General features: G+C 39.2%; 2 protein-coding genes across 2 annotated transcripts; both read left to right on the top strand.

Moving 5' to 3' along the window:
- The first annotated feature begins 567 nt into the window (after nucleotides 1–567).
- Nucleotides 568–4,695, top strand: LOC135632675 (calcium-dependent protein kinase 21-like). The gene is made up of 8 exons (XM_065141340.1): nucleotides 568–1,150; nucleotides 1,490–1,613; nucleotides 1,682–1,825; nucleotides 1,954–2,106; nucleotides 2,397–2,512; nucleotides 2,611–2,778; nucleotides 3,973–4,200; nucleotides 4,413–4,695. Exons 1-8 carry the CDS (start codon nucleotides 617–619, stop codon nucleotides 4,554–4,556), a joined length of 1,611 nt encoding a protein of 536 aa, XP_064997412.1. The 5' UTR covers nucleotides 568–616; the 3' UTR covers nucleotides 4,557–4,695.
- A 4,081-nt stretch (nucleotides 4,696–8,776) lies between these two features.
- On the top strand, nucleotides 8,777–10,361 carry LOC135632481 (uncharacterized). Its single transcript, XM_065141087.1, has 2 exons — nucleotides 8,777–9,269; nucleotides 9,862–10,361. Exons 1-2 carry the CDS (start codon nucleotides 8,825–8,827, stop codon nucleotides 9,939–9,941), a joined length of 525 nt encoding a protein of 174 aa, XP_064997159.1. The 5' UTR covers nucleotides 8,777–8,824; the 3' UTR covers nucleotides 9,942–10,361.
- The last annotated feature ends 1,012 nt before the right edge of the window (nucleotides 10,362–11,373 follow it).

Raw genomic sequence — 11,373 nt, 5'->3', positions numbered from 1 at the left:
TTATGATTTTTATGACTTAAATAAATAAAAAAATCTATGCCATAGTTCGAGTCATGAAATTTTTTTTTTTTTTAAAATAAGATTATGACATTGACCTTATATTTTTAAAATATAAGCAAAACTATCTCAGGACACTCGCCAATATTCAATAGATAAGTTTAAAACACTATATCATTTAAATGACATCTTGTAATTAAATTACTTATGAAGTAATTTAATTATTGTAGATGAATTTATTTTTATGATTTTTTTATTTTTTATTTAAGTAGTAATGGTCAAAATTATAGTTTAAACTGGTCAACAATTAAATAGAGGGACCGGCGGTCCTGTCGGGATTTATAACTATGGTCAAAATTCCTCTTTGGAAATTTGATTTAGTCAATGGACAAACTGAACACCACAACAACGGATGATAAAACCCGGTCAAAATGTTGACCAGTGGATGGCATATCAACGGTCATATTAACAACCTTTTGACTCCGCTTCGGAAATGGCGGGAACGGCTTCCTCCCGCCAAACCCGGGAAACCAACCAAAAGCGTCGCCCCTCGCCCTCTTCCCCTCCTCCTCCCTCCTTTGAGAGGAGGAGAGCCGGAGGCGAGAGAGGAGGGAGGCGAATGGGAGGTTGCTACTCTGCTCCATCTTCTAATGACTCCTTCGTCGACCGGAAGAAGAAACCGAGCCTCCACTGCCTACCCTCCTCCTACACCGACGACGACGATGACGACGACGAGAGAGACCTCGACACCAGTCCGTCCTCACCGCTCTCCATCCTCGACGGCCTTCCTGCCGTCGACTTCCTGCAGCGGTACCTCCTGGGGGCCGAGCTGGGGCGGGGCGAGTTCGGGGTGACCCGGCGCTGCACCGACAACGAGACCGGCGAAGCCTTGGCGTGCAAGATCATCTCCAAGCGGAAGATCAGGAGCATGGAGGACATGGTCGACGTGCGGCGGGAGGTGGAGATCATGAAGACCCTGTCGGAGCACCCCAACATCGTGAGCCTGAGAGAGGCCTACGAGGACGGCGAGTCTGTTTACCTCATCATGGAGGTCTGCGAGGGCGGTGAGCTCTTCGATAGAATCGTAGCAAAGGGCCACTACTCGGAGCGTGCTGCAGCAAACGTTGCTAAGACGATCGTCGAGGTTGTTCAGGTAACAGAGCTGCCATGTTTTCCTAGCTATATTCAACATCAAACTTGTTTGAGATGCGTTAAGTTCATTTGATTCCTCCAAGAAATGATACTAAAATCCTCTTCAGTATCATTTGCTCAATCCTATATAAAATGAAACCTGGTGGATAATGTTAACAGAGTACAAAAGGTTGGTTTTCAGATTCCTTTTCAAGTTGAATGAACTACTCTTCCAGTAATTCGAGCTCGAGTTCCTGAATTGTTCAAGTTAATTGTGCCATTGCACATTAAGAATTCAGTTTTTGATCTCTGGTACTGCTTTGATCAGCATTTATTTTTAGTTAAGTAACTTCTCCTGCAGCTGTGCCATAAGCATGGGGTGATACATCGAGACTTGAAGCCTGAAAACTTCTTGTTTGCAAACAATTCAGAAGATTCACCGTTAAAGGCGATCGACTTTGGCCTCTCTGTGTTCTTCAAACCTGGTAGGCATAATTTCCAGTATGATGGCCTTTTGCTGTATGCATAATTCCAAGTTAACTTGCTGCTATAGGTCAGCGATTCACCGAAGTTGTTGGAAGTCCATATTACATAGCACCTGAAGTCCTCAAAAGAAGCTATGGACCAGAGGTAGATGTATGGAGTGCGGGGGTTATTCTTTACATTTTATTGTGTGGAGTTCCACCTTTTTGGGCAGGTAAACATGGATATCTATTACATTGTCATAATTGTTTGACTGATACAGATACTTGAGTTAACGGAACCGAACATATCATGAGGACTGATTTAAAATCTATAACCGGCATTTGCTGTTAATTTTTGCAGAAAATGATGAAGGCATCATCCAGTCAATTCTTAACTCTTCTATAGATTTTGAAAGAGAACCTTGGCCAAAGATATCCAGAAATGCGAAGGATCTCGTGCAGCTAATGCTAGATCCTAATCCATCAACCAGATTGACAGCTCAGCAAGTTCTTGGTATTGATTTTTTTTTCCTTTTTCATCTCAAATAAATTTTAGGAAAGCATGGTTATACTTGGAACAGACTACATTTCTGGGGAATCTCTCTAACTATCAAAAGGCATTCATGTAATCTTTGTTTGCATGTTTTACCATCATAATCATTTCACAGAAATCTGATTCTGCAAACTTGAAGGTTGTCAAATCACAATTCACAAATGGCAAGAATTACACAATTTTGTGATGTATGGAAATTTTACATGACAGAGTATCAACTAATTTTTGCCCTTGATTTTGCAAAAAAAAAGATCATCCTTGGCTTCAGCATGCTAACAAGGCTCCCAATGTCTCACTCGGAGAAACTGTGAGAACAAGGCTCCAGCAATTCTCAGTCATGAACAGGTTCAAGAAGAAAGCCCTCAGAGTAAGTGCAAACATTTTAAGGACCTTGCTACTACTCTCAAGCAACATTCTTTTTGCTGCTGAAAAGATTTGACATGCCATACATATGATGTGCCATAGGTGGTAGCTGAGCAATTGCCGATAGAAGAAGTAGCAAATATTAAGAAGATTTTTTATATGATGGACAAGGACAAGAATGGGACTCTAACCCTCGAAGAACTAAAAGAGGGTTTGCACATAATTGGGAATCCTGTTCCGGAACCAGACGTTAAAATGTTACTGGAAGCGGTAAGCATTCTTGGTGATTCACATCCAATTTGCATCATGAGTTGGCTATCTCTGATGCTCAAGTTTATGCTACTATAATTAGATTTATGCATTTATTATTCAATGAAGTGACCAGAAGGGGAAAAAAACGAAGATTGATGAATGCTGATGAAACTAGACACGTTTGAACTACTAGTCAGCTGAGTTACTATATTAAGGATCTAAACTGTCCATCATGCTTCTGAAATTGCACTTGTTTTAATCAAAATCCATCATTCATTTTTTTTCACTAAAGTGGAGCTAGCCTTCATATTCAAAATTTTGCTTTAATTTATCAGTGTTTTGACACAACCTAGTCTCATAAGCAGAATGACAGCATTATTATGATACTCTTAATATCAAGATATTTATTACTATAAATCAGGTTATGAATTATGATTTCAGTAACATACATGAGGGAACAATCTCCCCTGCTGCTCATCCTAAGGCCCAATGAATAGTCCAGAATAAGCCCAACTAAATATCATAGACTCATCTAACCATCACAACAATCATCCACTTCTGATGCGGAACTAACCCGGTTGTAACAAATTTAATGGTTATTATATAAATCTGTCAAGCGAAAGTAGTAGTAGTTGCTGACATTTTCTTTTTGTCTTTGGCACACTGCTAGGGGTTCAGATGCTATTTGAGAATAAAGCTTAGAGAATCTGGAAGCCATATGTATTCCTTTCCATGCCTTGCTATGAATATAATCATTGCGTAAATAGTTATAAGCAATTAAGCATGTGTCCATAAATGTAAATAAGATTACGGAAAGCTTTCTTGCAGTAAGCATTTAATGGCTAGATCAACAGTCTGAAAGCTGGAACTGATCTTTGTTTCTGCAATTTCCACTTTCTTGATTGATTTTTTATAAAGAAACCCTATGTTTTGTTCTTTGCAATAATAAAATTGCATAATTTTATTGCTGACATATTTTAAGCTCATATGTTATATACATCACTAGGTTTCCTTAAGCTGTTTGAGGTGGTTCTGTTGTCAGTTCTTTAAACTTGTTGTTTGCCAATCTTAAGGCCTGACACTTATCGAATTGCAAAATCTTTCTACAAGTGTTGCCTTCACTATTATCACTGTCCATCATGCTTCTTTTTCATCTAAAATTATGTTAAACAAGTAAATCTAGTTAGTATTGGAACTTTTTTGCATTCTCAGGCTGATGTTGATGGAAATGGCACCCTAGACTGCGAAGAGTTCATGACTGTCTCTGTTCATCTTAAAAAGATCAGCAGTGAGGAGCAATTAACAAAAGCATTCAATTACTTTGACAAAGATGGTAGTGGTTATATTGAGATGGATGAGTTAAGAGAAGCTTTAGTTGAGGGTGATGCACCTACTGAGCAAGTGATATGGGAAATCATCTCTGATGTTGACACAGACAAGGTTAGAGATATCTTCATATCCATCTGCTGCAAATCTTATACATATGGTGACAAGCCATTTGCACACAACAACTAGTAATCCAGAAGTTAACACAAAGAGCAATAAGGAAAAATAGCCAAATGATACTTGTAAACATGCGAAAAATGCATAATATTCTGCTTATAAGATTTATCTTTCATGTACTCACTAATTTTGTGTGAAAAATGCTTCAGGATGGACGGATTAGCTACAAAGAGTTTGAGTTAATGATGAAATCTGGATCAGACTGGAGGAATGGATCGCGACAGTACTCGAGACAATTGTTTAACAATCTAACTAAGAAGTTGTTCAAAGATAGCTCATTGAAGGAAAATTAAGTCCTGTATTTGAGCACAGTCTCTGTCTGATATCATCTTACAATGTGGACATGTCTGTGTCAAGTTTTTCATCTTTCATGAGGATGCAGAGGTGTGATTTTCAACTATGTACGATTGCAAACACCAGTTTTTATTCATAATATGCTTTATTGTAGTCAATTCTTGATATAAATTTACAAGAAGCTGTCAAAATATGAATATTGACATTGATAATATAATAGTGAAACTTCAAAAACCGAGGAGTGATTCACACAAGCCTCTTACCAGGACTTCTGCTATATATATTGTATTACCTTGAACTGTTCAACCGCTGTACCATGTTGTCTCTTGGTGATGTCCCTATTATACTTTGATCTTTATATGATAAACTCGGACTATGATCTCTCCTTGTGTGGCCTTCACCAACACATCGTAGGGCCTCCGCCACCACTAATTGTATTCACTCCGTTGATAATCGATTTTCGTCTATTTACTCTCAAGTCACATATGAACGAAGTGCAATTCTATAATAGTCTGTCACTCGATAACTTTTGAAGTTTACTGACTTCGTTGAAAGTTTGTATGTTATTATTTGGATCTTAGGCTTTTGTCTCGAGCACAATCTCTACTACATATAGCTTATCTTACAGTACCTCAAATGATAGTACTATGGTATATTCTTCAAAAGTGTCTATCTTTGCATCCTCTTACCTTGTACTAAAGCCTTTTTACTCAAACTTCGTCTTCGCAAATTAAGTCACCTTAGTGCCTCCATTAATTGCCTCACTAAGATAAAATACATATGCCTCGAAGCTTCCTTCAATTTTGGTATAATACAAGATTAGTTCACTTTATCAAAATATAGAACCTATAGAATCCTACTCTTGCCTTTACAAGAGTTCATGCCCTTGACCTATTTCTAAGGAAAGCTTCATACCTCCACTCCATATTTTGTCTTTTATGTTGTCTCTGTGACTTCGATATTTCATCAAGTTTTACCCAAGTTACTTCGCTCTTTGATTTATAATAAGATGATGGTGGTCCTTGTACCTACCATTCCATGGGTCAATCATCCATTGAGTCCAATCTTTATATCAGCACTATGTATACTTTCGTTTTAGTGTTATCTTCAGTCGCTCCCCCACTAAAACTTGAAATGTATCCATTAATTTATTATCTCATGTGATATCATAGAATGACTTAAGATACCTCTCTCAATATGTGCAGTCTGTTGCATATGAATCTCCCTCTGGAGAACCAAGATTTTTCTCTCTTGATATTGTTTTGTTATAGCAACTTTTTTTTTTGTGCTCCTCTCTTTGGAAGTTTTAAAGATCACTATCTCCTTACTGAATAAACTATGTATTGTTCTTATGACTCTTTACCAATACAATCCTTGTTATGTCCCTTAAGGCTTAGTAACATGTTGAACCCGTTATGCACTTCAATTTCCTACGGATATATCCTTCTTATGCTGAAGAGAAAGTTTTCATACTCCATAGTATTGAATTTTGATTGCCTTAGAATGACCATAGGTAGTCCGTTGCTACAAGCTCTTGCTTGAGTATTGAATTCTTTTAGCAATTCCCCTTGCTTCTATGAGCCTTGCTTAGCTCTTTTGATTGCTGAGTAATCTATCCCTCCTTGCACAGTGTCATCCTTTGCAAAGTGCCCTCACTTGTCTTGAGTACCATCAAGTTTGGTTGCTAACATTGAGTTGTAACTTGAACTTAGCTATCATAACTTTTGTGCACTATATGTTCCTTCTAGCTTACTTATCCTCGTGGTATCTCTTATGCAAAGGGTTAACCATTTCTTTAAATATTAATTTTGAATATCCACAACTTCGAGGAACTCATTTCTCAACGTCTCTATGCATATTTCTCTCAAACTATCGCGCGTGCTAGCTGCCCTTAACATAGTCTCGCTAAGTCACCCATATTTGCATGTCAAGTGTCTCTAGGTGTACTTATTACACTCTAGTATTATATGTCACGAACTTAATTAGATTTATCTAGATAATATGACACTCTTGCATGTCTATTTGTAAATAATCAGTCTTATCGTAACCTTTTAGAGTCCCCTAAGAACTTACAAAAGATAAGACCGGTTAGAAAAAGTGTTATACTCGAGATCCAATAACCAGACATTTCAAAAACACTTAATAGATAATATAAATTACAAATATATACTTTATAAGTTTTAAACAATTGTATAACAAATAGTCAAAGGCAGTCTACCATGCCAAAAGTCTCTATAAGTCCCCATATGATATTGCTATAAAATAATATAGTAAACCAAACTTAAATAATACCTCAAAGGTCGATCCAACCATATATCATCGGGTAGCTCCATGATGTTATATTGATTGATACCTCACGTTACTACGTGGAGCCTAAAAACACTTTAAATAGATGGTTTATTTTTGAATAAATTTATCTATACACGATAATTACATATAACATGTGTATACTACACTAAAACGACCATAAGAGTAAATCAAAATGAGATTGTCAAACCTATTATAAAATTTTTATAAGTTGTGTAAAGTATTAATAGAATAAAAAAAAATACAAACACATACAAATATCACATGTATATGAATAAATTATATGTTCAACAATAAATGATTGAGGCCCTTCCTTTGTCTCTCCTTAGAGTATTTAATAAAATGAATAAATTATGTGTTCCACCACTTGAAGATGTGATGCTATCACGATGTTAACTGGAGTAGCTTTTCTGGCACAGACTGCTTCAAGTTGCCCTCGTCTGGGACAAGAAGGATAGCACATTCCTGTATCACTGGAAATCGTTCGCCCACACATCAATTGTGCTCAAGTGTGTGTTCTCCTCAGAGTGTTCATCATCCTTCCCTTGATTTCAGCACGTTGTCTTGCTCGTAAAGATGGTCCATCTGATGCCATTTTTGTTAGTCTAGTCCCTGCTGACTGCTGAGCTTTCTCCACCATGGGTGAGAGAGAGAGAGAGAGAGACAGCAAAGGTGCTGCACGATAGTCACAAGAAAAGGCCTGCAGATAGCATTTCTTGTTCATCCACTTCTTTTCAACTGTGGTCCACTTGATGAAAACCTTGAGAAGATTCTCTCTAATCTTCCTCTAGGATATTTGGAGTTTTGCAGGAACTAGGGTTTCGACCACAGCTTCATGCCACCTTCAAACATCTCCTCTGTGGTTGCTAGAACCCACAAAGTATTTGTTTTCTTCTGTATTTCCTGGTGTTTGATGCAGGAAATAATATGCATATGGTGTTGGATACAATCTAAGAAAACCCGGAAATGTTGACTGAAACTATATGATTTCACTACCATGTTTGTTGCAGCTCCAATAAAACATCAATAGAATAATGCATGGAGTGCCATTGGAAGAAGAATTCCACCGAACAAAATATGGGAGGAGTGCAATCAATCATTTCGCATGGTTGAACATATTTAAGCTTTTTATGGTTGGATAAATATTTGACTTAATCTTGAGGAGAGCTTCAGTATTTCCATTTCTTGCCATCATTCTCAGTATACATGTACATCTACATGCTGAGCGATGATGATTGAATTCATGGATGAGACCAGCAAATTTTTAGTTGCAACCACTACTGATCCAAATTGCTGCTATCCAAAGAGTGTAGGCCCCACTGGGGCCATCTTGCTTTGTGTGTGGAGACATTGATGGGTGAATTTTCCTTCGCCATGCAATCAAAAGAAACAAAAACTGTGGAACCGACGGAGAATTATGTGTTAATTTGTACGGGCAGAAATTTCGCCTCGTAACCCACCTTCCTCATGATTGAATATATCAATAACTCGCATGGGACCCAAGGTAGCCCCACCGCTCTACCAAATGACAAGGCCGGTAGGAACGTCGAGTGGCCGGTGCAACGAGGCGAGATTTATTGAGGAGATATGGACGTCATTCTCTCGTCACGTGTGGCGTCTGAACGATGGAGCACTTTTGTCTGTACCCCTTCTGTACCTTCCCTGAGGATTGGAAGATCACCTGGACCCCACATGGAATCTACTGTTGGACCCACTTCTTCATCTCACGGATAGATGAGGAGTAAGTCTCGTGGTAGGTCGGACAAGTTACCAGATCGTTCGACATGGCATTAGCATACATGATCTCATCATACGATAACATCCATCCATCTCATCATCATGATCATCATATTGTTTGCACGTGACGAGACCAAGAAGCCGTTTAAATGCCACAGTCCACCGCGGGCTGGCATACCCAACTGTGTGCCCGAGAAGCGGAATCGGTATCGGTGCCTCCCCCATGGAAAAGAAGAGAACGAGGAAGGAGGAGGACGACGAGCACGTGACGGTGGTCGCTGCTGCGGCTGTGGCGTCGGAGGAGGAGGCGAAGGGGTGGTCCGAGCGGGGGTGGCGGAGCGGGGAGGAGGCCTGGCCGCGCAAGGGCGACGGCGGCGGAGGGGTGATGCTGGAGGGGTACGTCTTGGGCTCGGCGGACGGCCGGGAGCGGGGGCCTGGTGGGGTCAAGGGGACGAGGAGCCTCACGGACGAGGACCTGGAGGAGCTCAAGGCGTGCCTCGACCTAGGGTTCGGGTTCAGCTACGAGGGGATCCCGGAGCTCTGCAACACGCTCCCAGCGCTGGAGCTCTGCTATTCCATGAGCCAGAGGTTCCACCTGGACGATCAACAAGAACAGATATCTCATGGGGACTCGCTTCCCTTCGCCAATTGGATGATCTCCAGTCCTGGTAGTATGATGCTTCCTCGTTCCTTCCTCTGTTTCCTCTCGGTTAAAAAACGAGCAAAAAGATTCCATCTTTCTTGTCTAAAATGGTGGATATATGTTTATGGATTGGCTATAAGTGATATAGGTGAAGTAATATTCATAAAAATTCCTTTTTTTTTCCCCTAAAATGGTGGATATACATATTTGTGGATAGGTATGAGTGATATAGTTGGCGTATCAATTATATCTTAAGTCTGGAAATTTCTTTGAAATATTTGATATTTTGGTTCTTCTTCAACCCTGAAAGATCTATCAAATGCATTGCTGTGAGAATTAAACCAGTAAAAGATCAATTTATTCTTATTAGTTGATAAATGGGGGTAAAAAACCAATTTTTCTTAGAAATTTTTTGTCAAGATTCAAACTATAAGAAATGCACCTTTGTTTCTTTTCGTCTTTTGATATCTGATCCAGCTACTGTTCTGCTGAATTATGGTCTAAAGCATGTTGGAGGAGTTCTCATCTCTGGATTTTGGAGATTCTATTTTGCTGGATTTACTGCTGTTATCAAATATTTCAGTTTCCTAATCAGTTTTCTTTGATGTATCTATCAGGTGATGATCCAGATGAAGTTAAAGCAAGGCTGAAGTACTGGGCTCAGACAGTAGCATGCACTCTCCGATTATGCAGCTGAAAGAGTTTGCATTACTTTGAGTTTATCTACTGTTGGAAGAAGTAATATATATACATGTGAATCCACCGCCAAGGCTAACTTCTTTGGAGTGAATCATCTACTCATTACCACTGGGATTAAACCATTCTTCTCCCATTCCGAAGAGCTCTTCGCCTTGAATACAATTCTGAAGATGGAAAATGAAGGCCTATAACAAAAAGAACAAACAGGAAGAAGAGCAAAGAGAAGAGAGGTCCACTGTACCATGTCTGGCCTGCAGGCCTATAAAGAAGAACGACTGCTATTTTTCATGTATGGCACATGATCAATTATAGTGTTCTTCTTGGTATGAATAATATCAATTTGTATCAAGTAACTGTTCTGTGCAATCATGTTAGTTGCAATAAAGAGGAATGGGATGATAACCTGAAAACTTAATCATCTTTTCTGCCTCAGCATTTATAACCATTTGATTGAGTTCACAAGGCACCTGGTCTGGTAGATGACTGGACCTCAGATCTCCAGTGTTTGTGACAATGGATTTTTAACCGAGATTTATGGTACTTTTAGCAATCTGGCAGAGTAAGAAATTGGTTTATTTATTCTAGTAGAGTGCACAGGGTACTTGAATTTGTTGTTCTTTTTTAGACCATCTGGGGTAACTTCTTTTATCTGTTTCTGTACATGGAAATGCATCAAGTGACTCCTCTGATGCTCCTTGTTCATCAGCTTTGTGACCAAAGGGCAGGCTTTGTTGGACATTCAGCTACAAGATGGGGTAGAAATCGAATTGGAAGCATTGAAGATAGAAAGTAACTGCTGAGTCAATCCAGGTCCTACACAACCACACAGAAGGTTTGGGGCTTTCTCTATGTTCAACTTATATGCAAAAGCTCATACTAGTGCAACACTGCACTAAATGTTTAGTCATGAAATGGTAGCTTCAGATGCAAATTAGCTTGCCAACAGGTAATTCTGGCAGTCATATCTTGTGCTCCTCTTGTTAGAGAATGACTCTCAAGCAAAGGATGAGCTTGTGATCCGCAGAATTCACATACGAGTGATGTTAGTGTATGGATTAGCTGGACTAGAAACAGTAGTGCATTTTCACCTATTCCATGCAACAGACAGATTGCATTCATGTAGTCAAACCTTCTGTTTCCCTAAACTAGTGTTTGATTCCAAATATAGTTCAAGTTATTTTGCCAAGAGTTAGGGAGGAAAGGGACATCTGTGATCAATAAAACTGATAGTTATTTTTGAGGATAAAAGGGCAATACGAGTAGATGATGGAGAATACGGATAAATACCATCAGGTCAAGATCAGCAGCATGCATGATGCGAGGAAGATGACATGTAGTCACAATCAATCAACATGTTTTCAAACATGTGTTCTGATTTGTGAGGGTGGCTTGATGGTCCCTAAATGATGGGAACACCTGAAAGTGATAAC

The sequence above is a fragment of the Musa acuminata genome, chromosome BXJ3-3 (assembly GCF_036884655.1).
Source record: "Musa acuminata AAA Group cultivar baxijiao chromosome BXJ3-3, Cavendish_Baxijiao_AAA, whole genome shotgun sequence".
Lineage (NCBI taxonomy): Eukaryota > Viridiplantae > Streptophyta > Magnoliopsida > Zingiberales > Musaceae > Musa > Musa acuminata.
This window is presented reverse-complemented; position numbering and strand designations above follow the sequence as displayed.

What these genes read in the sequence shown, in the direction of transcription:
- LOC135632675 (XM_065141340.1), top strand. Translation starts at nt 617, where the DNA reads ATGGGAGGTTGCTACTCTGCTCCATCTTCTAATGACTCCTTCGTCGAC. An exon ending in CGATCGTCGAGGTTGTTCAG is followed by an intron (nt 1,151 to 1,489) that starts GTAACAGAGCTG and finishes CTTCTCCTGCAG; the next exon opens with CTGTGCCATAAGCATGGGGT. An exon ending in AGTTCCACCTTTTTGGGCAG is followed by an intron (nt 1,826 to 1,953) that starts GTAAACATGGAT and finishes TAATTTTTGCAG; the next exon opens with AAAATGATGAAGGCATCATC.
- LOC135632481 (XM_065141087.1), top strand. Translation starts at nt 8,825, where the DNA reads ATGGAAAAGAAGAGAACGAGGAAGGAGGAGGACGACGAGCACGTGACG. An exon ending in TTGGATGATCTCCAGTCCTG is followed by an intron (nt 9,270 to 9,861) that starts GTAGTATGATGC and finishes TGTATCTATCAG; the next exon opens with GTGATGATCCAGATGAAGTT.